Raw genomic sequence first — 26,542 nt, 5'->3', positions numbered from 1 at the left:
AATACTGCACCTCGCAACATATCGCGCTACATCTGCAGCCATTGCCGGCCAGTAATACTGTTCCTTTACGCGTTGAAGGGTCTTCCAACTTCCAAGGTGTCCGGACATTGGACTATCGTGATACTCCTGTAGTACCTCCCGCCGTTGTCTCTTAGGAACCACTAATTTCCACGAGCAAAACTGGTCACTTAACAGCTGGTTGCGCCCTTCAGCTACCCGCTTGAACAATTTTCTTTCGCCTTCCACTCTCCAATTTGGGTATTTAGATGGTTCCTTTTGTACCTTCTGAAGCATTGACGCGTACCAGCCCTCCACATCATCAAATGTCAAGTTTATTGCTTCTACCACTTCTTCATTTACCCTGGATAGCGCGTCGGCCGCCACATGCTGTTTTCCAGGTCTGTGTTGAACGGTAAATGAGTACTGTTGAAGTTTCAATGCCCAGCGTGCTAATCTTCCCTGTGGATCCTTCAGATTAAGTAGCCAGATCAAAGTATGGTGGTCCGTTATTACTTTAAATTCGGCCCCCTCGAGATAAGGTCGGAACTTCTCGATCGCCCAAAGCACTGCCAAACATTCTTGCTCCGTTACGGAAAAGTTCTTTTCATTTCTTGTTAGGCTTCGACTAGCGTAGGCGATTGGTTTTTCACCATCTTCAAAAACCTGAGAAAGGATGGCTCCCACTCCTGAAGAAGAAGCATCCGTTTGTAGTACAAATGGCTGACTGAAGTCGGGGCAAGTCAGCACGGGTGCGGAAACCAAAATATTCTTAAGTTCCATGAACGCACTGGCTTGGTCTTCTCCCCAGTTCCATTTCTTGTTTTTCTTCGTTAACTCCGTCAATGGTGAACTAATGGTCGCAAAACGCGGAACGAATCGCCTATACCAACTTGCTAGTCCTAGAAATCGTCTCACTTGTTTGACTGTGCGCGGCTGAGGGAAGTTCAAAATAGCCGTGACCTTTTCTGGGTCAACATGTAAACCGTTCCGGTCTACAATATAGCCCAAATACTTGAGTTCGGCTCTGCAGATTTGTGCTTTTTCCCAGTTGACAATTAAGCCTGCCTCTTGAAGTCTCTTCAGCACCAGCTCCAATATCTCTAGATGTTCTCCATACTCTTCGGTTGCCACCACAATGTCATCAAGGTACACAAACACTTTCGGTTCCAACTCTGGTCCTAGGACTGTATCGATTAACCGTTGCCAAGTAGCTGGGGCGTTATTGAGCCCAAAAGGCATACGTATAAATTGGAACAGACCTCTACCCGGAACAGTGAAAGCTGTTTTCTCTCTGTCTTCTTCTTTCACCTTCACTTGCCAGTAAGCTGACTTCAGGTCTAAGGAAGATAAATACCTTGCCCCTCTTAACTTGTCCAGTATGTGTGAAATGTACGGCAACGGATACGCGTCTCTCTTCGTAACAGCGTTTAGCTTCCGAAAGTCCACGCAAAACCTGTGTTCTCCATTTGGTTTCTTTACTAGCACTACCGGCGAGGACCAAGGGCTTGATGACCGCTCTACGATTCCAGCCTCTAACATTTTGTCTAACTCCTTATTTATTATAGCCTGAATTGCAGGCGATACAGGGTAATATCTCTGCTTAATAGCCTTGTTGTTACCTGTGTCGATCGAGTGCTGCACGATATCTGTACCCTCCGACGTATTGGTGATTGATTGCCAATATTGCAGAAATTTCTGGAGTTCTTTCTCTTGTCGTGTGGTCAGTTCCGCCCTTTCTACCAACGCTGCAGATACATGGACCTCTTCTTCCTCAACTTCACTGAATGTCCACTGCTTGTTCTTCAAATCTGGGACAATGCCCATTGCTTCCCAGAAGTCTACCCCTAAAATTATGGTATTCACCAAGGCTGGGACTATTAAGAATTCAATTATTTTAACTTTCCCAGTCAACTCCACAGGCATCTCAACAGAACCAAGCACTTCGCAGCGGTTCCCATTCGCGGTAATGACTCTCAGTGGCTCTACTTTCTTTACCGGCAATTCTAATTTCTTCAGCCTTCTCCAACCGACCCCTCCAATAAGAGAACGAGTGGCTCCAGAGTCCAATAATGCCGTAAACCATAGCCCAAAAATAGAAATTCGTAAATGTGGTCTTCCGTCTTGCTTCTCAGCCATCTGGTGGAGTGGTCGCACAGTCTTTCCCTGCATAAAGGCAGAAACTACCGCAATCCATTCGCGCCACTCGGGATCTGATGGGGACATCTTAGGCGAATGACTCGAGCTCTGTCCTCTCATGCTCGGTCGCCTTTGGAGTTTCCCTGTTGTTGACAATGAGGGCAGCTAGCCTTTGAGTTAGTAGTATCCTGTGAGGGAGCGACGCTACTATTTCTTTTCGGGCAAACCCTAAGCGTATGGCCGATTTGATGGCAATTCCAGCACCTCAAGTTAGTTCCTAACCTCTGCTGCTCCGCTGGTGGTGTGGAAGGGGTAGTGGAAGTGACTATTGGATTCACCTTAACAGGTTTTCCAGGTGGTCTTTTATAAGCAAGATCAGGCTCTAGGGATCCCTTTACAGGTGGTTCTTCGTATCGTGATGCCATAGTAGCCCCAATCTCAAGATTTGTCAAGGCCATTTCCAGTTCCTCAATATTAGTGGGCGACGTCAGAGGAAGCAGCGCGCGATACTCCCCTTTCACATTGCGCTTAATAATCCCAAATTTTTCTATGTCACTTAGAGGCTTGGAAAGACGAGCGAACAGCGCCTGCATCTTCGCAATATAGATAGCGATGCTCTCCTGATGTCCTTGGGTGCGCTTACGTATTTCTTCCATCAATTGGTGGTCATAATCTGGGTCTAAGAATGTTTTCCTCAGCCTTGCTACAAATTCATCCCATGTATTGATGGCATCCCGCTTTGACCTGTACCACACAAGGGCAGTACCTCCCAATAGTTCGCCTGCAGAACGAAATAGTTCCTCTTTGGCGATCCCCTTGGCTGTTCTTCTATCTTCTACTTCAGCTAGAAAAGAGCAAAGAGACTGATCCGGGTCATCAGCAGTGTACTTGAGGCCCCATTTGTACAATTTTAGGTCTCTAATTGACATGGTCTGACGCATAGCTTGTTGCTGATCCGGTTGGGACTGCGCGCCTACATCTGTAAAAACAACAGGCTTTGACGTAGTACCTAGTTTTAATAAGGGGGTCATCTGCTTCCCTGGTACTTCTGCTTCTCCTTGAAGTTCTGTGAGATACTCCAAAAGGTTACCTACGTCTTTCTTCATAGCTTCTTGCTCAACTGCCTCCTCACTCTCGAGCTCAGTGATTCTATCCAGCCGAAACTTTACATGAAGAAGCCGTGTATGGAGTCGCTTAATGTCATTGTTATCGTCTTCTGCTAATACTTCCGCTTGATCTTTAAGCGCTTCGAACTTCTTAACACAAAGTGTAAATTCTCCTTTAGCAGGTAGAGCAGAAAATAATTTCTCAATTGGTGGTATCTTTGATTGCAAAGCCTTAACAAACCTCTTCCGTAAATCGGGGACTAATCCTTCACCAGAAATACCCCTTATGGCCAATTCATAACTTAATTCATCTTTTAAGAGCCTATAAGGATCCATGATTAATAAATTTTATGAAACAAAACCAACCTAAAAAAAAATAATGCAAGTCTGAAATAGGAATAAATACAAAAAAAAATATTTTAATAAACCACCAATTAAAGGCAAAAAAAATAAGTGTTAATAAACTCGCAAACTTGCTCGAGCCCCACGTTGGGCGCCAGATAAAATTGTTACCAATTTTACAAGTTCCTGTCCGCGGCCAGCTTCAGTGGAGACGGGGTGGATCGAAAAGGGAACTAAACTTGAATAAATAAATATAATAATGTTATTAGAAATTAACGATGAAATGTGTTGAGCGCCACGCTGTTAATTTTGTTACCGTAGCAACAGCGAACCTACGGATAAAATAGTAGACAAAGAAAATGAAAAATTAAATAAACCAAAAGATGTATGTATTGTACCAAAATATATAAGTCAAGGAGAATAATGCAGGTATTAAATAGCAAATGTACTAAATAGCTTTTCTATAACAATAAAAAGTAATTGAATAATCAAAAAAATATCTATAAATAGTCCAAACAGATAGATAGATAGATAGTGTTTTATTTAAAAAAATAAAAGGAAAACTTACACTTTTTATAAACAAAAACACTTAAGACAATGGACAATTTGTCCGTCTGCCAAGTTACCTTCTAATTGAAAATAAAATGATTTTTAATTATTACAAAATAAAATAACATAATTAGTTTGAATTAAAAATAAAATGTACATTTGAACCTTAAAATTTTCAGGTCTTTTTACCTTCCTTACGACCTTCTTATAGGTCTTTACGTGAATGAATAATGAAGAATTCTTTATTCATTCATTATAGTGGTCTATTAAAAATTTTCTATATGTGGATGCCCTGGTCACGTACTGGTATAGATGGTTCCAGTTTTTACCATTTAAATATTGAATCACTTCCTCCCTTGACAACTGGGCTTTCCTCAACCACCTGCTACGGTACTCATTCAGCACAGGACATACCGCTAAAAAGTGAAAACAGTCTTCTTTTTCAGATCGATTGCACATGGTACAAAGTCCGCTCGAGTCCGGAGAAAAGGGTTTAAAATTTAGGTTTAACAGTTGGCATCTCGACCGAAACAACACTCCCATATAGTGCAATTTATTTACATTCGTAATGTAACTTCGAGGACTTTCTCCTAATAACAATTCACCATATAAAGAGTGATGCTGCGATCGAGAGGCCAATAACCACCAGTGTTGCGAATAAAAAGTATCGACCCGGCAAACAACCATATCAAGACTTTCTCCCAACCTATCGCAATCTTCACCAATTTCCTCGATATTGCAATCATATTTCTCAGACATATCCAGCCATTCCTTGTACCAGTACAGCTTCTTTTGAATTATTTTCTTAGCGATAAAATGAGGCAATCGACTTTCCGGCAGCTTTAAGATTTTTAAAATGTATTTAAAATGCAGCTGTAAAGTATATAGGTACATTATTTTTCGTCCTGTTTCTAAATACAACATGTAATTGGGAGTGGAGGGAGGAAGACCAAAAAGTTTCTTAATAAAAAATCTCTGAATTTTTTCCACTTCATCAAAAGGCTTGAAACCCCATACCTGAGCGCTATAGCACATCACTGCCCGTGAAACCGATTCGAATACGGAATATTTTGCTGATAATGGGACTTCTTTTCTCAAAATGTAATTAGACCAGGTCGTATTGATACCGAATTTAGCTGTTGAGAGCTTTTCCTCAAAGTGTTTTCTCAACGATAACTGAGGTGTAACACCAACTCCTAAATATTTATAATAGTTTACAATTTCAACAGGTGACCCCTCCCAGGTCCAGTATTCACTCCTAGCCGGTCTACCCCCATTCCGAAATACCATGATTTTCGATTTGTTGAGATTCACAGTTAAGTTCCATAACTTCGAATACTCACTTGCTTTATTAATCATATTTTGAAGTACAACCGGGTCTGAACTCATTAGGACTATATCGTCCGCGTACAAGAGACAATTTATATTCATTTCATCTATTTTGAGTCCACCGCCGATATATTCAGGGAGATCGTTCACATACAAGGAGAAGAGGATCGGAGAGAGTAGACACCCCTGTTTCAATCCTAGTTCTGTTCTAAAACATTTGGTTACACCCTCTTTGACCCAAACAGCTGATTGAGTGTCTGTGTATAGCATTTTTAATATATTGATAAATTTAGAGGAAATACCTAAACAATTTAATTTATAAAAAAGTGATTTTCTAACTATTGTGTCAAATGCGCTTTTGTAATCTATAAAAAAACAATAAACTTTCTGGCGTTTAACGGACAAAATTATTTTAATTATATTAAAAAGATTAAAAATATTGTCATTTGTAGAATAGCTTTTTCTAAAGCCTGCCTGATACTCATTTAAAACTTTATTAATAGAACACCAATTTTCCAATCTCAAAAGTAGCATACCCGTAAATAATTTAGAAACGGCATCCGCAAATGAAATTCCCCTATAATTTTCCACACTGTTTACATCGCCTTTCTTATGCAGTGGGAATATTATCGATTTAGCAAACGAATGTGGCACATTACCGGACTCCCATATATAATTAAAAACAGATAAAAGATGGAGCAAAAAAGTTTGTGGGCAATTTTTGTAAAATTCAGACGGTATTCTATCAAAGCCCGGGGCCTTATTACTGCCCGCTTTCATAATCACAGCCTCCAATTCATTAATTGTAAATTTAGAGTCTAAAATATCGTCACCGTAATAAGGGGCTGCATATAGAATCGGACTATATTCCGAGGCCGGGTTGAGCAATTTATTAAAGTGCTCATACCATATATCGCTCTTTATATTAGCACCACATACAAAAAACTTTTTTACAAAAACTTTTATTAATGACCACATTTGTTTAGAATCTTTAATACTTTCAAATTTTTTGTTTAATGATTCGTAATAACTTTTCCGTTTTTTTCTACAAATACTTTTATATTCCTTATTAGCTTGCAGATATAATTGTTTAACATACCCTGAATTATTCTTTCGAAAAATATTTAACAATTTGAATGAACATATTCTAAGTTGATTACAAGCATTGTCATACCACACGGGTTTTACTTGTTTAGGTTGAAAGGTTTTTGTTTGTTGACCATAGGCCGCAGATTCTCTAATCATAGAACATAAATAATCTATTGCTAACTGTGTATTATTTGGCACAACTATATTTCCTTTACATTTTAATTCCAATTTTTTCTTAAAAAATAAATTATCATTTTTAGACCAGATTAATTTAGGCAGCAGAGGCATTATATTTGCATCCCTTTCCTCCTTTTTTGAATAAACAGATATACTTATTGGCATATGGTCAGAATAATTTTTAACATTTACACTAAAACTTTTTATAATATGTAATATATCAAACGATACACAACATACATCGATAACCGAATTACCGGGCCCACCTACAAAAGTAAATTCACCCTCGTAATCACCAGCCGTTCTTCCATTAAGCAGTATTAAATTAAAATCATCGCAAACTTCCATAAAACGTTTACCTTTACTATTTATACATTTATCTTTTGATTGTCGTTTTATATTAAATTGATAGAGATTATTCGAAACACTTTCTGGTATAGTCTGCAAATCTGCGAATCTAGCATTCACATCTCCCATTACAATAAAATTACTACTAGACTGTTTATTAACAAAATTAGAAAATTTTACAAATTCTTCATCCCAGCTTCTAATATTTAAATACAATGGTACAATATAAAATTTTATGTTCCTATCTTCATAACTTATTACAGAGAGCCCATCTACATTAACAATTTTTAAAAATTTAGAATAAGGGGAATTACTTTTTATACCAATAACACATCCACCCCTGCCTCTGCCATACCTGTTTACTTTCTCTGCTGCTATCCAATGTAAATTATATCCAGAAAAATACTTTTCATACATAACTATATCCTTCTCTACAACAAAAGTTTCAATTAAATAAAATAAATCATATTCTTTAATAAAATTAAAAAACCCAACTTCTTCACGTTTACTACCTAACCCGCAAATATTATACGACAACATATTTAAATAGAAATTTTCTTTTACAAACTCTTCACTTCTTCTTCTTTGAAACTGACAGACTGCCCTACCTCATACCTCCGAAATGTTGGGAGCCAAACCTGAAACGCCTGAGTTTCCAGCCAATGACTGTTGCACTTGTTTCCGGTTATCAGTCTGAGTATGAAATTGTCCAGAAACGGCCTTTTTATTACTTAGTACTTTCTGCTTTTCATTCAGTAGTTTGTGAATATAATCAGTAAAGTCGTAATTAAAAAGTTCATTCAGATTTTTGACTCCATCCGTGCCGTTCATTATTAGCCCTTTACACTCACACCAAGTAAATCTCATTCCATTACAGTACATATTGTCCATTCTCACATTTATTTTTGCATTCTTATTAATCAATTTGATTTGCTTTCTTATGGCCAAAAGCTTATTGTGTTTATATCTAATAGTTGGGACCATATCTTGTTGGATCGAGAATTGAGTACCATTTAATATCCTACTTTTTCTTAATAATTGCACTTTATCTTCATCGAATGGGAATTCTGCAATTAGTATCTTGCTATTAGTGCTAATTCTCGAACTAACTGCGTAAACTCTGGATACTGTAACATCTTCACGTGCACCTAGCATATTAACACAGAAAGTTTTTACTATTTGCATATAGTTATCGGCCTCATTACATTTCAGCCCTCTGAAAACAATATTATTCTTTCTTAATTGTTGTCTGACATACTCCAACTGATTGTTTACTTCAATGAATTTATTCTCGATATCCTTTATCTTTTCTTTTAATTTATTGTTTTCTTCCATAAATACGTCACATTTAACATTTATTTGTTTAATATCATCTTTAACCTCATGCAATCTAGCATCAAGAACATCCCTAAAACATTCTTTTAATTGACTTATAGACATTTGACCTACTTCCCCCATCTCTGTACTATTTTTATCTACTGCAATCTGTTGCTTTTTTACTTGTTTATCCGCGCTCAACGGTGAAGTTTTATCTCTCCTCCTTTTTCCACCCACAGTCGATTGAGACGAATCTATTTGATCAGAATTACGATGCATACATAAACAGAGAACGTATCTGTTTCTATTCAAACTCGCAATACGTATACGTAATATTAAATTATACGTAGGTATTTTACTTTAATTAAAAATATACCTGTTGGTCTCTCGCAGCTGATCAAGCAAGTGAGCAGGTGGGCGTGGCCAATAAGGCACACACAATTACCCCACTAAATTCAACTGTATTGTTACACTCCCCACTCCAGATTAAATGTACTTTAAATTTACAACAAGAGTATAGTCACTAATTCTTCACAATAAATTTTTGAATAATTTCGTCTATATCTTAAAAAGTCATAAAAATTAAGTCATAAAAATTGCACCACTAAAAAGATCGTAAAAAATAGATTCTGTTAAACTCAAATTTCACAGTAAACACTGATATTTAACCAATGAAAAATGAAAAAAATTAACGAACTTTAACAGACACAAGTTTCCAGCTCAAGAGCACGAAGGTAACTCAATAGTCCAAACAGTATCTGGGTGAAATCACTCTCTCACCAAATAACCCTGGATGGCTTCTCTCTTCGGGCCCAGTTCTTCCAGATCCTTTTGTCTAAGTAAAAAATCCAGAGTTGCTTCCACGTGCTACCTATGTATTTCTTCACCTGAAGGTTGAAACAGAATTTCCGGCAACGCCGATCGCAAGGCAGATGTGCACTCGATGCTTGCTTCAAAAACTAAAACTCGGTTGATCTTCGTCTCTCGTTGTTATTATCCGATTTTCTATTGTTTTTTTTTTTTTTTATATAATTTCATATGGTCTATAGTAGAATTTTGGACAGTTGAAATATACATGTGTTTTCTACTAACATATTGAAAACCTTGTGCTTTAGACTATTCTTTTCGAATTAATTGGCGTACATTTGCTAATTAAATATTTAATAAACTATTATAGAATTTTCCTAAAAATCTAATGTAGCCGATTTTTATCGGTAACAAGGAATCAGTTTATAAATAATTTAAATTTACTGAGACAAAGTGTAATTATAATATCTTAAAATATGGCTGCATAACAGTTGAAGATATTTCTGTTTTTTGTCATGTATTTTGTTGCTTTAAACGTCTTTTTATCAGTCACTATTTGACTTCTTATTGTTTTTATTTTATTTCACTATTTCCCATTGCATTTTTATGGTTACCGTAATTAGGGCTGAAATTTGAACGAAAAGGAATTGATTTCTTGTTTTTGTGGCATAAAAATATGTTTAAAAGAATAATAGTAGGTACAGGAAAGGGAACGGATTAGCTGTGCGGTTAGCGTATCGTACTCCCACGCCGAGGACCCGGGTTCGAATCCAGCTGCTGACCCCTTACATTTTTCTCTTCCTTGACGCGCAATTAATCATAAATAAATTAATAAAAATAGCACAGGAAGTTAAGCAGTAACATAAACGGAAATTTCCTGCTTTAATTAAATATCATTTTCATGTCATATTTATAGTTTGCTTTACATATTCCTGGTATAACCTTCTTTAATTTTCTACAACAAGATTTTTACAGTAAATCTTACAATATTTAGATTCAGAAGGTCTTGAAAGTTCACTAAAGCCCTTGTAATTTATTTAGGTCTACATTCGCTTACATATTTTCATATACGAGGGTCGTTTGAAAAGTCCGTGCAAAAATAAAAACTACTTAATTTTTTGGGGTAAACCTTTTTTATTTTTCAACATAGTCTCCTTTTAGGCTTATACACTTCGTCCAACGCTGCTCTAGTTTGTTGATCCCATCCGAATAATAGGATTTGTCCAAGTCTGAAAAATAGCCATTCGTTTCTGCAATCACCTCCTCGTTTGAATAAAATCTTTTTCCCGCCAGCCATTTCCTCATATTGGGGAACAAATAGTAGTCCGAGGGAGCCAAGTCTGGAGAATAGGGGGGATGTGAAACGAGTTGGAACCCTATTTCCATTAATTTTGCGACCACAACTGCTGAGATGTGAGCTGGTGCGTTGTCGTGATGGAAAAGGACTTTTTTGTGGGCCAATCGTGGGCGTTTTTCTTGCAGCTCGGTTTTCAAACGGTCCAATAACGATGAATAATATGCACCTGTAATAGTTTTACTCTTTTCCAGATAGTCGATGAGGATTATTCCTTGCGAATCCCAAAAGACAGTCGCCATAATCTTTCCGGCCGAAGGAACGGTCTTCGCCTTTTTTTTTTGCCGCAGATTCCCCCTTGGTAACCCATTGTTTAGATTGTTCTTTGGTCTCAGGAGTGTAGTGATGTATCCATGTTTCATGCACAGTGACGAAACGATGCTTAAAGTCCTGCGGATTCTTCTGGAACAGCTGCAAACCGTCCTTGCAACACTTCACACGATTTCGTTTTTGGTCAAGCGTGAGCAATCGCGGCACCCATCTTGCGGATAGCTTTGTCATGTCCAAATGTTGATGCAAAATATTATGTACCCGTTCATTGGAGATGCCCACAGCACTAGCAATCTCACGCACCTTCACTCTTCTGACATCCATCACCATATCATGGATTTTATCAATGATTTCTGGAGTAGTAACCTCAACAGGGCGTCCAGAACGTTCAGCGTCACTTGTGCCCAAATGGCCACTCCGAAAATTTTGAAACCACTTATAAACTGTTCTAATCGAAGGTGCAGAGTCACCATAACGTTTATCAAGCTTCTCTTTAGTCTCCTGAGGCGTTTTGCCTTTCATAAAGTAGTGTTTAATCAACACACGAAATTGTTTTTCGTCCATTTTTTGAAAATCACTCGACTTCCTCGATTCTAACGAATGCTAAACACAAAGAAATAGACCGATCTGGCTGAAACTTGGTGTGTGTTCTTCCAAGAGATGCTACTAACTAAACATAACCTCGATACGCGCCAGTAGTGCTATCTCTCTTGACTTTGCACGAATTTTTCATACGACCCTCGTATTTGACGATATCAGCCCTATTTAAGCCCTTCAGATGTGAAAAATGTTCTTTATTGCCGAGGTAATATTTTTTTTTATGTTCCATTCCGGCTCTATTCAAGTATAGTGAGTTGAGAATGCTTCTGTTTAGTCGGCTAATTTTATTTTCTTTTTCTTAATTTTACGTATGGAAATATTAATATTGTTAGTGTTGGAAATATTAATGTTATAAAGTAAAGTAATGCCTATTTTTTCAGGCCGGCTTTACGTCCAACTTCTCAATTAGGTGTCGTGGACGGAGGTGACTAGCAAACATACTTTATTATTAAATTTCTCATATTAACCATTAAATAAAATCCAAGGCCTAAGACCGGGGAATCGAACCCAGTACCACAATCTTAGCTTTACAGGTCTCGCCTCTAACCGCTCGGCTATCGTGGTGCCTTTAATTTTATAATATTGTTTTATAATGAAGTTCACCTAAAATTCTGTAAATAAATATTTTTTTTTGTTGGCTTCCTGTCTGGGCAGATTAGCCAGAGATGTACTAAAGTGTTATTTAATGATATGGGTTATTAGTACTATTGTTACTTTTGCTTTTAGTTCCGGTTATTTTATTTTATTTTCTTTTTTTCAAAGTTTGATTTTGTTCTTAGTAATGAAGTGGAAGAAATAAGTGTGTTCGCTAGGGCTTCTGAGCTGCATTTCCACGGCAGCCTTAGAAGTGCTTCTGGGACTTCCCCCTCCGTACAGTTCCTTGGCGACAGCCTGCCTACTTATTAGCATCTAGTAATGTTAATCAGAGCGCTTGCGAAAAATCTTTTCCATTATACATGGTGTTCATTTTAAGACGGCTCAAATGCATTTCATGCTTAAACGGTTGATCTGAGCAAAACATGGTGGAGGAAAAATTTGTTGCTCGTCACCTCTAGTTTCAGAATATGTGACTTGATTTTGGATTCTTGCCCGCATACGCGGCAGACGCGCCACCAAAAGTGAGAGGTTCGCAGTTGACCCCCATTTTCATATACACAGTTTTAAAGAGTATAAAAAGTTATGAAAGAAACCGGAAACCGCAATTCGATATCTTCAAAATTAAAGGTACTAGGCCATTTCAAAATCTGGTGTTTATTAATCATATTTCAATTTTTTTAACTTGTTATCAAAGAGAAAGAAGTGCACGCGATTAACCGTTTAAGCATGAAATGCATTTGAGCCGTCTTAAAATGAACACCATGTATTTATGGCAGGAAATCTAATGAACTCGTCATTTAATCAAATTCCAGGGTAATTATTTCAGTCGTTGATTTTGATTATCCCACTGATTTTCAGGTGGAACTAACTGCAGTTTCATAAATTGAACTCGTATGTATGTATTTTCAGTGCACTGCCGGCGTACGTACAGTGTTCTCTTGTTACAGGCCGGACAGTGAGCTGTAAGAAGCTCCGAGGTAGAGAAAATCTAAGCTCCAGCAGCTGGATTCAATCTCAGGATCTCCGCGTGGGAAACCAATACGCTAACCGCATAGCTAATCCCTTCCTTTATTTATATATATATATATATTTTAATGATTTAAGGCGCGTCAACATCTAAGGTTATTGGCGCCCGGAGCTTTTTTCAGTGCACTGCCGGCCTCCGGACAGTGTTCTCTCGTTACAGACATCACCGGACAGTGAGCTGTAAGAAGCTCCTAGGAAGAGAAAATCTAAGGGTCAGCAGCTGGATTCGAACCCGAGACCTCCGCGTGGGAGTCCAGTCTGCTAACCTCATAGCTAATCCCTTCCCTTATTAATATTACTTATATTATTTGATTGCAACGCTTTGTTTGTTAGATAAAGTGAAGGGAGTTATACTAAGCCTGTACTACTTTGAAGCATTTCAGCCGGTTATTTTCGTATTTATACTAAACCTTCTATACTCGGGTGTAAATAGTGTTCTCCAAGTTTATTTCAAATGAGAAAGAAACCGAGAATATAAAAGAATTCATTTTTTCTCATATGGTTTTTAAGTTTTTTCCTAAATATATGTCTATCCTGTCTTTGCTGGTGTGCCACAGGGAAGTGTCTTAGCTCCTCTTCTTTACACAATCTACACTGCCGACTTACCTTCTAACCTTAAAACCTCTATTTACACCTTCGCTGACTACACTGCCATTCTCTCCACACATTCTGACCCTATCCTCGTAGTACGCTCACTACAGTCCCACCTTCACTCAATAGAACCTTGGTTAGAAAACTGGCGTATAAAAATTAACCCAACTAAGTCTAAATACATAGTCTTCACACTCAAACGACAAACTCCACCATCTTACATCATACACCTATCCCACCAGCCAACCATGTGCGGTACCTTGGAATGTACCTAGACAAGAGACTTACCTGGGAACCCCCATACGAGACCTTAAACGTACCGAACTAAACAAACGATACAAAACTTCTAGCCAGACTACTCGACAAACGCTCAAAACTGTCACTGCAGAAAAAACGACGACTCTATACAGCTCTTCTCACACCAATATGGACTTACTGACTCGGAACTTTACGGAACAGCTAAAAAAATCCAACATCAATTGACTGCAAACACTTCAATCCAAAATACTCCGCCGCATAGTAGACGCTCCATTCTATGTTAGTAACCACACACAATACATACAGATCTCCAAATTCCACTCATCTCCGAACTTGCCAAAATCCGATAAAAAATTTTCATCAAAAACTCTCATTTCATCCCAACCCTTTAGCTGCAAACTTGTGTTCAACTACGCTACCCTCCAATCCTCGGAGACGGCTGAGACGCCGTTGGCCCCGTGACCATCACTGGATGACCGTCATTCACGTCTGCCACTTTACTATATACATTTATCTTATTATACTATATCATTTATCTCATTTGTAGTCTGCGCACTTTTTCCTTAAAACCCTAAAAGTAAAATTAAAATCGATACGACTAAGGAAACCATTACCTTAAGTCGTACCACCTACTGCTTAAGTCTGTACCTCCAGCTAAAATTAAATAAATATATGGTTTATTTTCAAATAAATCTATTTGGACGTAGAAATGGAGCTAGCAAATTCAAATTTGCCTTTATTTCTATCGTAGTCTAGACGTGGGACGTGGTAAGTTGGTGACTTAATCGGAGACAATAATATTTACATCAAGTATTTAAATTCCCTGTATGTGTCACGACTTGTTGACCTAGGAGTTGTCCTAGAGTCGATGGAAGTGAGTCGGCTGACGAAACCTTCAGTTTCAATATTCTGTTCTGGAGTTGGTATTTGGACAATGAGTCCTCATCATTGATGCAGGGAAATCTTCATTCCGAAAGACATTTCTATTTACATGGCCTTATAGTTCTTTAAACTACAACTTATTATATTATTTGAAAAATGTTACTGAAGTAAATAATTTTTTTTGGATAATTCTATGAGAGTTCAGTTATATTTGTGTACACCTTACAAGTTCCAGTCGAGTGGAGTATACCCTAACCAAAGTGGGGTCCTATTAACAAAATTTAAACTATAGTTTGGTGTAACTGTGATTCCACCTCCTTAGCGTTCACTTTAAAAACTTACCTTTTCCCGGTGTTCAGTTCTTGCAGAGAGCTCTAGCTCCTTGAGTAGTTTCCTCTGTTAATCGTGTCGTCCCCTATTAGACCTCGCATCTTGCTATATCCCCAGTTGGCAATATCCTCTTCCACTTCCTCAATTCAACTTCTTCTTAGGCTATTCCCCTAACTTGCTTCTTCCTTTTCTGGGTTTATTTCTGTACAACTTTCTTGTTATCTTACTCTCATACGCTCCACATTTCCTAGCCAATTAAGTTTTAGCCCATTCATTTCTGCTACAATGTTTGACGATGCGTGTAGTTCACTGTTCAGCTAGTTTTTCTTTTTTCTTTTTTCCAAACTCTGTCCATTTTGTGGCCAATGGTTTTCCTTTAAAATATTTTTCTCATCAACTTTTAAGCGCGTTAATGGTGTTACAGTTCATTAACATCTTTTATCCAATCCAGAAAATGATAATTCTATATATTCTGAGTTTTTACTTGCGTCTTCTGCCGGCTTAACGTAAAGCTGCATCTGGCTTATCTACAGTTAACCATTCTTGTATTTAGCTATTAACTTCTATCTGATTAGTGAATATGGCTTTCAAATATTTTAATGATTTTACATGTACAAATCTTTTGTCCTAAAACCTTAAATCTACCATTCTGTTAATTTTAATACAGATTTATTTAGCTTTCTTCCAAAACTGTAAATGTTCTTCTAATTAAAATGACGGTCATTATCATGCACCATTTTATTTTGTCTCCATCCTTTAAGTAATGATTAAAATAGTTTTTGTGTAATCACCTAGAACGTTCATTTTTTTACAAACGCGTTATCTAAGAACGTTTTGATTGTTTTTTCGCCATATTTTATCGCGTCTCTTAAAGATAAAATTCTTGCAAAAGCCAACACTTATTGAGTGTTATCCTTCTTGATAAGATTTAGTCGATAGTCCATCGATTTTTTTGTTTTTTTTTGTTACGGAAGTGCAACTAACTAGTTTCCTTGTTTTACATTTAAGTAAATTTGTAAATTTAGATTTGTAATCCAAAATCAGTTAGAGAAAATTTGTGGTTATTTCACTTCAGTCTTCATTTCTTTTTTTTGTTTTTCAAATTGCTCAATATGTTTCTGTAACTACTGGACAAATTATTGTTTACGGAAAGGTGTGCTTTGTTATTTGCCTACAGAATAAATGAAACTATTTTGGACTCTGGGATTTCTGATTGGTTTAAAAATAAAAGGATAAAAGTGCATGAATCCTACCGTGAAACCCTACCGGACAGTTTTAATTTCAAAGGTTATTAAAATAACAGTATAAGTTAGCGACACATATATTAAATAATAATAGTATTAGTTAACGACACATATATTAAATAATAACAGTATAAGTTAGCGGCAACTATATTAAATAATAATAGTATAATTTAGCGGCTACTATATTAAATAATAATGGTACAAGTTAGTAACAACTATATTAAATAATAACAGTATAAGTTAGCGGCAACTATATTAAATAATAATGGTATAAGTTAGTAACAACTATATTAAATAATAATATTATAAGTTAGTAACTTCTATATTAAAGAATAATATTATAGGTTAGCGGCAACTATATTAAATAATAATGGTATAAGTTAGTAACAACTATATTAAAGAATAATATTATAAGTTAGCGGCAACTGTATTAAATAATAATGGTATAAGTTAGTAACAACTATATTAAATAACAATGGTATAAGTTAGTAACAACTGTATTAAATAATATTATAAGTTAGTAACAACTATATTAAAGAATAATATTATAAGTTAGCGGCAACTGTATTAAATAATAATGGTATAAGTTAGTAACAACTATATTAAATAACAATGGTATAAGTTAGTAACAACTGTATTAAAGAATATTATAAGTTAGTAACAACTATATTAAAGAATAATATTATAAGTTAGCGACAACTATATTAAATAATAATGGTATAAGTTAGTAACAACTATATTAAATAATAATAGTATATTAAGAACTGAGCAGAATTTTTCAATTTTAGCTTGAAATATTGGGCACAAAAAAGGAATAAGAAGAAAGCAAATTTATATCGAACCAATCTTAAATAAGACAATATTAATTTTCAATTTACATGTATGTGAAATGTATTGGACAATGTTATTTATTGTCTCTTACATTGTTATTTATTGGCAGACAGCAAGATAAATATTCTGATTTGCTATCTCGGGTGAAATAATGGCTCAATTTGAGGTTTTCGGGTTGAGTGTGTTCTAGTATCTGAATGGGTTATTTACCTAAGAAATTTTGCTACTCTTTAAATTTAGCAGCGAATTTATTTGCCTAGTTGCTGCTAGATAAAGTGTTTTAGTACTGGTAGTTCTCCATTTTTAATGTTATTTGCTTTTTAGTATTAGTAAGCCCAATGTTTTTTTTTTGTTTATTCTTAAATTGATTTAAGGCGCGTCAACATCGGAAGTTATTAGCGCCCGGAGCATTTTTCTGTGCATAGGCGGCTTCCTGACAGTGTTCTCTCATTATATACTGTCTATCACCGGACAGTAGGCTGTAAAAAGCTGTAAGAAAGAGAAAATTTCAAGGGCCAGCAGCTAGATTCGAGCCCGTTGGAAACTAGTATTCGATAACCACTCAGCTAGTATCACTCCCTGGTAGTAAGCCTAATTCTGCCTAATTGTTAAATTCCTCACCCTCCTCTCATATAATTATTCCTTATTCTCTCTCGTTCACTTTGATTCCACAGAACCGATTCCCGATTAAATTGAAATGATTCCCTCAACCATTTGTCGCTCTAATCTGGGTATTAGTGTTACCGCTACATCTTTCATATTCGTCCTTTTTCTCTCCTCACTTCTTCTCTCTAGCACGTTGCTATTTGACTTAAGGAAACATCCTTTCTTTTTTAGACGTTTGAAATTCTCCTTGCACCAATTTGACACTATCCCTTGCCCGCAGGGACTCCGCCGGTCATTTCCTTCTCTATCTTCTTCGACTTTTACGACGTTCTTCCTCTTCTTTTTGTTCCGTTGAAGGATCCATCATCTAATTATCTCCAAGCTAAAAATAAATCGAAGTCTACCAGGTGGGGGAGCACCCTCTTTTAAGGTATCCATACCACCTCATCTTCCTTTTCTCTGTTCTCTCCTCCACAGTTCCCATTACTCTTGTAAGTACATTACCCTTACTTCCACGTATGAGGAATAAGAGAAAATGAATAATCAATTTATAATCTAATAATTGAAATAAGAGCAAAATAGAGCGGATTTTTTGTTTGTTTTTTTAAACAAAATTTATAAATCTTCCACTTTCAAAGAAGACAAATAATATGGGGCTGTTGAACGCTGCAGGCCAAAGAAAAAAAGTAATGACTATAATTTACAATATACAGCGACAGAAATAAACGTGATTTTTTAAATCTCCTTTGTTATGCCTTTATTGGAGAAGAATAACTAAACCAAAACTGGTAAATTATCCCAATCATTCGCTAATCATCGTGTATGTTCGTAAATATTCGTTTAGAACTCCAGTTTTAGTGGGCGGCGCTTGGACTACTCTCCCTAAGTTTTGTGCCAGTCGTTTGTCGTGTTTGTACGCTGGATGTTCGTTGAAAGTTCTGAAAATAAATCTAAAGAAAAATGTTATTTTGTTTATATTAATACAAAAGAACTTTTTTAATAACTAATTTAATGGATTCATAGTGATTCAAGTTTTATTCATTTCTCAATAAATTTGTTTGAAATTCCAATAATATAAACGTTTTTTATTTTGTTATTGTGATGAACTTGACATAGTTTCATTTGTAGAGTTGTGTTTCGAAGACTATTATATCCCCTCCCTTTTTTTTTGCTTCATTTTATTACTAGCTCATTAAGTTTCGAAAACAACAAATTGTAGTTCGGTTTGTTTTGTTTTTTTTATTTCTAAAATTTTTTTCAACCCAATTTTTTATTTTATTTATTTTTTTGGACGCCCTATAAGGCGGGTCTTAATTGAAAGACCAGCTGGTTAGGGCAATAATAACCATAGATACTGCAAATCGTACACGGTTACAGATAAGATTTGCCAAACTGGAGGAGATGACAGAAAGTCCCAACCCTATCGCCCAGGTTAGTGTTGTATAGAAGTTAGTAACATAAGGGTCTGTAGTTTGGTTAGCAACTCCCTCTAGCGGAATCAATATGAAGGCAAAACCCACTTGTACGCCTTTTATTAAAATATTTCTGTTGTATTTTCTTACTGAGCTTATTATTTTTCTTTGTATTCTATTTAAAAATTAAAATTACTGTTCATATTTTCAATTTTTGGTTGAATATTAATTTAATTTTTTGTGTAAGATTGAGGTTATACTGATTTTTCCTAGCCTATGTCGGCTTAAGATCTTTAAATTTCATTAACTTCTGAGTTTTTAACCAAATAAATGGAACCTTTAAACGATTTTGTTTAGATACTTGCTTCTTACTAAAATACGAGATATATATACACAATAAAATTATTTTTTTTTAAATCCAAACTATTTTTTTTACGTTTTAAATAAATAAAAAAAATTGAAATAGCCATATTAAGATAAACAGTTTGTTAAAAGTGATTATTAAAAGGAAATTTTTTGCCTTCTTTGTGGTGTTAAATAGATTTGAACTTCTATAACCTTCTTTTAACAAACCTATATTGTTTACATTTCCTATTGAGTTCATAATCTCTTATTATTTACTTTGCTTATTAAAGTAGTTCTTAAATGCTATTATCTAGATGCTTTTGCTTTGTTTTTGCTTGTTGTACATTTTTTTTTTAAATAAAAAGTGCCTTCTTCATTATTTACTTTACAAGCAAAATAATAATAGCCTTCCATATAATTACTTAATTAGCGTATATTTAGTTTTTGCTTTTATTATTATTTTTATGTTATTTTATAATCACTGTGCCCTAATTCTTAATGCCTAATATTCAGTTTTTGTTTTGTTTTGTTCTGTTGACCTTTTTCGTTCCTTCCTAATTGCAATATTCAAATTCTTGTACCTAGAGCAATTCATTTTGTAAAATCTTTCTCCGGTGTCTCTTCATCCGACGAGCAGTTTCTGTTATGAAAGATTTGTTTGTAATTGAGGAATGTAAATTCAAACAATTATGGTGTAAACACTTACTCGAACTTCTCTTATATTATAATTTATGTAAATAAGGTTTCTCTTTATAATAAAATGTAATCTCAAAATGATGGTTTAAAAAACAGTTTTCAACTCGAATTTGGTACAAATAGGTTTAACACACGTTTTGCTGTCCACATTTAATTGTGAATACCATAGGCGGCAACATTCTAGAAATTGCAGAGAACAAGAACAAAATCTTCTAATTAGATATCTGCTTCACCGTTTCACCTGATATTTCTCCATTTTTGGAATTATGGTTACATATTCCATACTTGAACAATAGCTAAAATTGAACTTTAAAGGAGAGCCTTACTTGTTCCCGCTTTTTCAGAATTCTGGATTAAACCTGAAAAATAGAAATTTGTTCTCAAAAAATTCTTAACGGTTACGATATTGTGTGGTACTGGGGTTTGAAAAATTTGAAATACTTTTTCCTCCCCCCCTCATGAACTACGGTGCTTCCAAGCCAGTCAGTACACCGTTTTTGGAAATACCTGCAACTTGTTTATTGCACTGTTATTAGCCTCCATCATTAAAGAGTTAGCATGGACCAGTAAAGGTCTGAGAGTGCGGGGATGTTTACTGAGAAGTCTTGAGCATTGTGGTTTTAGTGGTGCTCTCCGGTTAATTAGAAGATTATACTGTCTCAAGAGTTTTAGTCAAGCTTGTTTTAATTGCCATGTTTAATGCAATATTCTAGCAGACATTAACAGACATTAAAATTTAAAAAAATGTAATAATTTTGTTTGTGTTCCTTAGTAATTTTACGACTTTAATAAACATTGTTTTAATAAATTTGTATGACTGTAGTAGAGCCTAAAAAATAACATTTTTCAGTATTAGTCTATTCACTAGCCTGACAGGCGGCTTTATCTGAACCGACAATTTATAGGCAGACTATCGAAGTTACCGTTAGAAAACAAACGACAAATAAAATGTTTATTAATTCGAAACATATTACAATAATATGAAACATAAAAACAAAACAAAACACAAATTATGCATGGAATTCACTCCATCTGCATGAGTTGCAATAAAATGAATAAATTTTAAGCAAAAAATTATAAATGTGTAAATTAAAAAAGATAGAAAAGAACCAAAAATTCAGTTTGAACTATACAGTAAATTTTATAATTAATGTTTTGGTATAGTCGAACCTCTCAATAACGACCACTGGCGGGGGAAAGCAAAGTGGCCGCTGTTTGGAGGTGGTCGTTAGAAGGAGGTAGGCAAGTTTCATAATGAAAAAATATGGGTTTTTCTTACAAACAACTATTTAAAAATTGTTTATTATTAATAGATTTAAAATCGTACATACGAGGGTCGTTTGCAAAGTCCGTGCAAAAATAAAAACTACTTAATTTTTTGGGGTAAACCTTTTTTATTTTTCAACATAGTCTCCTTTTAGGCTTATACACTTCGTCCAACGCTGCTCTAGTTTGTTGATCCCTTCCGAATAATAGGATTTGTCCAAGTCTGAAAAATAGCCATTCGTTTCTGCAATCACCTCCTCGTTTGAATAAAATCTTTTTCCCGCCAGCCATTTCTTCATATTGGGGAACAAATAGTAGTCCGAGGGAGCCAAGTCTGGAGAATAGGGGGGATGTGAAACGAGTTGGAACCCTATTTCCATTAATTTTGCGACCACAACTGCTGAGGTGTGAGCTGGTGCGTTGTCGTGATGGAAAAGGACTTTTTTGTGGGCCAATCGTGGGCGTTTTTCTTGCAGCTCGGTTTTCAAACGGTCCAATAACGATGAATAATATGCACCTGTAATAGTTTTACCCTTTTCCAGATAGTCGATGAGGATTATTCCTTGCGAATCTCAAAAGACTCAAATCTTTCCGGCCGAAGGAACGGTCTTCGCCTTTTTTTTTGGCGCAGATTCCCCCTTGGTAACCCATTGTTTAGATTGTTCTTTGGTCTCAGGAGTGTAGTGATGTATCCATGTTTCATGCACAGTGACGAAACGACGCTTAAAGTCCTGCGGATTCTTCTGGAACAGCTGCAAACCTTCCTTGCAACACTTCACACGATTTCGTTTTTGGTCAAGCGTGAGCAATCGCGGCACCCATCTTGCGGATAGCTTTGTCATGGTCCAAATGTTGATGCAAAATATTATGTACCCGTTCATTCGAGATGCCCACAGCACTAGCAATCTCACGCACCTTCACTCTTCTGTCATCCATCACCATATCATGGATTTTATCAATGATTTCTGGAGTAGTAACCTCCAGAACGTTCAGCGTCACTTGTGCCCATATGGCCACTCCGAAAATTTTGAATCCACTTATAAACTGTTCTAATCGAAGGTGCAGAGTCACCATAATGTTTATCAAGCTTCTCTTTAGTCTCCTGAGGCGTTTTACCTTTCATAAAGAAGTGTTTAATCAACACACGAAATTCTTTTTCGTCCATTTTTTGAAAATCACTCGACTTCCTCGATTCAAACGAATACCAAACACAAAGAAATAGACCGATCTGGCTGAAACTTGGTGTGTGTTCTTCTTCCAAGAGATGCTACTAACTAAACATAACCTCGATACGCGCCAGTAGTGCTATCTCTCTGACTTGGTACGGACTTTTCAAACGACCCTCGTAATTACATGATATGCATCAAATTTTTCTTAATTATCCAAAAAAATCATAAAAAAAACTACATATTATTGACTTATTTAATAATTTTTATAACAATTTTTATAATAATCATCACATTTATTCATAACAATAATAATTTATGGTAAAATTATCATCATACTATCTTCTATTATTAGAAAAATAGAACAAACCTTTCGGCAAGTTGACGATGGTTCGATTTGGTTTTTGCAAAATCTTCCAACACATTTATTTTTCTCTTCTAGAGACATATCGGAAAAAAACAATATTGTTCGCCCAAAGTTATATTGAAAAATGATTAAAATTGGTACAAGATGTATGTGAGCTTATATAGGAAACGTCAGGAAAAAATTGAAAAAAAAAAAACTTGAGAGGGGATAATTATTTTGATCACCGCGTCAAAGGAACTTTTAATAATAAGGTGGTCGTTGGTTTGGAGATGAAACATTTAATCTGTTCCCCAAAATCAATGTCCGCGGTCGCTATGTAGAGTGTCCTTTAGACGGAGGTTCTTTTATATAGAAAGTGTTATAGGGGTAAAACGGGGAAATCCAAAAACTGGTCCGTAAATGGAGGTGGCCGCTAGTGAGAGTGCTCTTTATGGAAGGCTCGACTGTGTAAAGGAGGAACAAAATATTAAAATTTGGTCAAATTAAATTTTAAAACAAAATTTACCAAAAAGTAAAATGAAATTTTCTTTTAAAATATAAATTTTTAATACAGCTAATTTTCCTTTTAATAACATTAATACAAGAAAAAAAGAAGTTAATAATCAAATTCTTGTAACAGTCAAGTTCTACACCTGGATGCATCTCTTAAAAGTGCACTTAATCCACTTTTTTACATTTAGGTATTCACAAAGTACTACCTCTGTGAGTACCTTTCTATTAAAATATTGTAAGTCTATAGGAAGACAAAATAGGGCTGACTGCGATAAACTGCATTATATTATTAATTTCACGCAAATTGAAGAACCTAGCTAGCTCTTCGATTTTCTCTTTACAGCTCACTATCCCATAATGGACACTGTTGTCTGTAACGTGAGAACACTATCCGGTGGCCGGCAGTGCACTGAGAAAAAAAACAACAGGAAGTTATAATTGAATTGAGAGGAAATAGTGTAAATACTTTAGTACGCGATTTCCGCCGGATATAGGATTAAACCTCATTATTATTTCTTTCCATAAATATTTTATTTTATTTTTTTTTAGGACAAAATGGTAAATGTAGTACCTAGGTAGGGCTTTTTGAAATATTCATAGATATGGCCTCCAGTCTTCCACCTGGCAATTGTAACCATTGTAAAAGTTATATGGCAGAGTGGAGGTGGCCATACACCGCCTCCTCATGGTTTCAGAGAGGGAAAAACACTAACACACACATACGTACACGGACAACATACACTTCGGCACTTTGGGGATACTTTTCAATAAATAATTTGGTCGCAGAGTGTTGTTCCATGTTGTTGTTCGTTTTTTTGGAATGTACATTCTAAATCTTTCTCTATTTTGTTTGTTTCCCTTTCAAACCTGAGTCTTCAATCTAGCAATCGTGCACAAATAATGTATACTAATTTAATAATGTATTATATAGTATACGAGGGGCACTATTTATATTTTGAGCCTAATAATAAAAAAAAACAGTAATTTGTCATTGAAAATGACTTTATTGTTTTTCAAAATATTCTCCTTTATGATCTATACACTTCTGCATGCGTTCGAACCACTTGTCAAAGCATTTTTTCCATTCCGCTAGAGACACCTCCAAAACATGGTTTTCTGAATGCATCAACGGCTTCTTCTGTCCACGTAATTTATTCTTGACGTTCGGAAAAACAAAAAGGAAGTCATTTGGTGCCAAATCAGGACTGTACGGCGGATGAACCATTAATTAGATTTTTTAAGTGCTCAAATAGTCAGTTGTTAGACGAGGTGTGTGACAGCTGGCATTGTCTTGATGAAGAATGATCCGAATGGTCGTTTGTTTGTTTTCCTTATTTCATCCGAAGACAACAAATGGTTGTGTACCATTCAGAATTGACCGTTCGACGTTCCTCTAAAGGCACTGTCGCCACATGACCAGTTTTTCCGAAAAAAACAGGCGACCATTTGTTTCGAAGTGCTTCGAGCGCGAACAACTTTTGTTGGATTTGGTTCATCTTGAAACACTCATACAGTCGACTGCTGTTTAGTTTCCGGCTCATACGCGTATATCCATGATTCGTCCCCTGTTACAATTCTTATACACGTCTTTTGAAGCACCGCCATTGTAATTTCTTAAGCATTTGTTTTGCACCAATCGACACGAGCATCTTTTTGATATTTTGTCAGATTATGTGGGATCCAACGAGGACGGCTAAATGATCATGCAATATTTTATATATGCTGGTGGAACTAATGCCTAAAGTTGCCTCAATCTCACAGTATGTCACATGACGATCTTGCATTATTAGTTTTTGCACAGCATCAATGTTTTCTGACACAACAACTGATTTTGGACGACCTTCACTTCGGTGAGCGAACGATGACCACGATTGAATTCGTTACACCAGCGTTTCACAGTGGCAAAGGATGGGGGCTTTATCGCCAAAAGTGGAAGTAAGTTGATCGATGCAATCCTGTCTTGATAATTCACGTCGAAAGTCCGTAATAAATCATTGCACGAAAATTTTCATGAGTTAATACCCATTTTTTCGCTGAGACACAATTTTCAAGTGACTGTAAACAACACAAACCGCGCTCAAATAACAAAACGTTCTGAAAAAGATTATGGTCAAAAATGTCGAAACTTTCAAGTGGAAACGACAGATAGCACCTGACAACACTCAGTGTTGCCAAGGCTCAAAATATAATTAGTGTCCTTCGTATTTTAGATCCACTTTTTTGAAATATCTTAAATTTAAGAGTCAAAGCACTTGGTTCCAGTCATAGCTATTTGTATTTATAATAAATTTCCCCAAATAATAAATATTAACACCATTAAACGGCAAAAAAATGTTTTGTGCATTAAATAATAAATAATTTATTTTTAGAAGCCATTTTGATTCAACTCCGGGCTCTATATTTATAATATATTTCCCCAAATAATAAATATTAACACCATTAAACGGCAAAAAAATGTTTTGTGCATTAAATAATAAATAATTTATTTTTAGAAGCCATTTTGATTCAACTCCGGGCTCTATATTTATAATAAATTTCCCCAAATAATAAATATTAACACCATTAAACGGCAAAAAAATGTTTTGTGCATTAAATAATAAATAATTTATTTTTAGAAGCCATTTTGATTCAACTCCGGGCTCTATATTTATAATAAATTTCCCCAAATAATAAATATTAACACCATTAAACGGCAAAAAAATGTTTTGTGCATTAAATAATAAATAATTTATTTTTAGAAGCCATTTTGATTCAACTCCGGGCTCTATATTTATAATAAATTTCCCCAAATAATAAATACTAACACCATTAAACGGCAAAAAAATGTTTTGTGCATTAAATAATAAATAATTTATTTTTAGAAGCCATTTTGATTCAACTCCGGGCTCTATATTTATAATAAATTTCCCCAAATAATAAATATTAACACCATTAAACGACAAACAGTTTTTTGGGCTTTTGAATAATAAATAAATTATTTTAGAAGCCATTTTGATTCAACTCTGTGCT

At 35.5% G+C, this 26,542-nt stretch overlaps 1 protein-coding gene across 5 annotated transcripts in view; it reads left to right on the top strand.

The window, feature by feature from the left end:
* LOC141447143 (transmembrane protein 47) overlaps positions 1 to 26,542 on the top strand; it is a 320,333-nt gene that overhangs the window by 87,201 nt on the left and 206,590 nt on the right. Inside the window, exon 1 of one of the 5 annotated variants that reach the window (XM_074114385.1) lies at positions 18,682 to 19,220. The exons of the other annotated variants lie outside the window; for them this stretch is intronic. Within the exon in view, the coding sequence (XP_073970486.1) occupies positions 19,191 to 19,220 (30 nt within the window). The 5' untranslated portion in view covers positions 18,682 to 19,190. Of the gene's footprint in view, positions 1 to 18,681; positions 19,221 to 26,542 lie in introns of those variants that run through there. 5 annotated transcript variants of the gene reach the window in all.

Source organism: Rhodnius prolixus, unplaced genomic scaffold (assembly GCF_049639745.1).
Source record: "Rhodnius prolixus isolate KJV_2025 unplaced genomic scaffold, Rpr scaffold_7, whole genome shotgun sequence".
NCBI classification, from domain to species: domain Eukaryota; kingdom Metazoa; phylum Arthropoda; class Insecta; order Hemiptera; family Reduviidae; genus Rhodnius; species Rhodnius prolixus.
The sequence above is the reverse complement of the archived record's forward strand: the minus strand, read 5'-3'. Positions and strand labels throughout refer to the sequence as shown.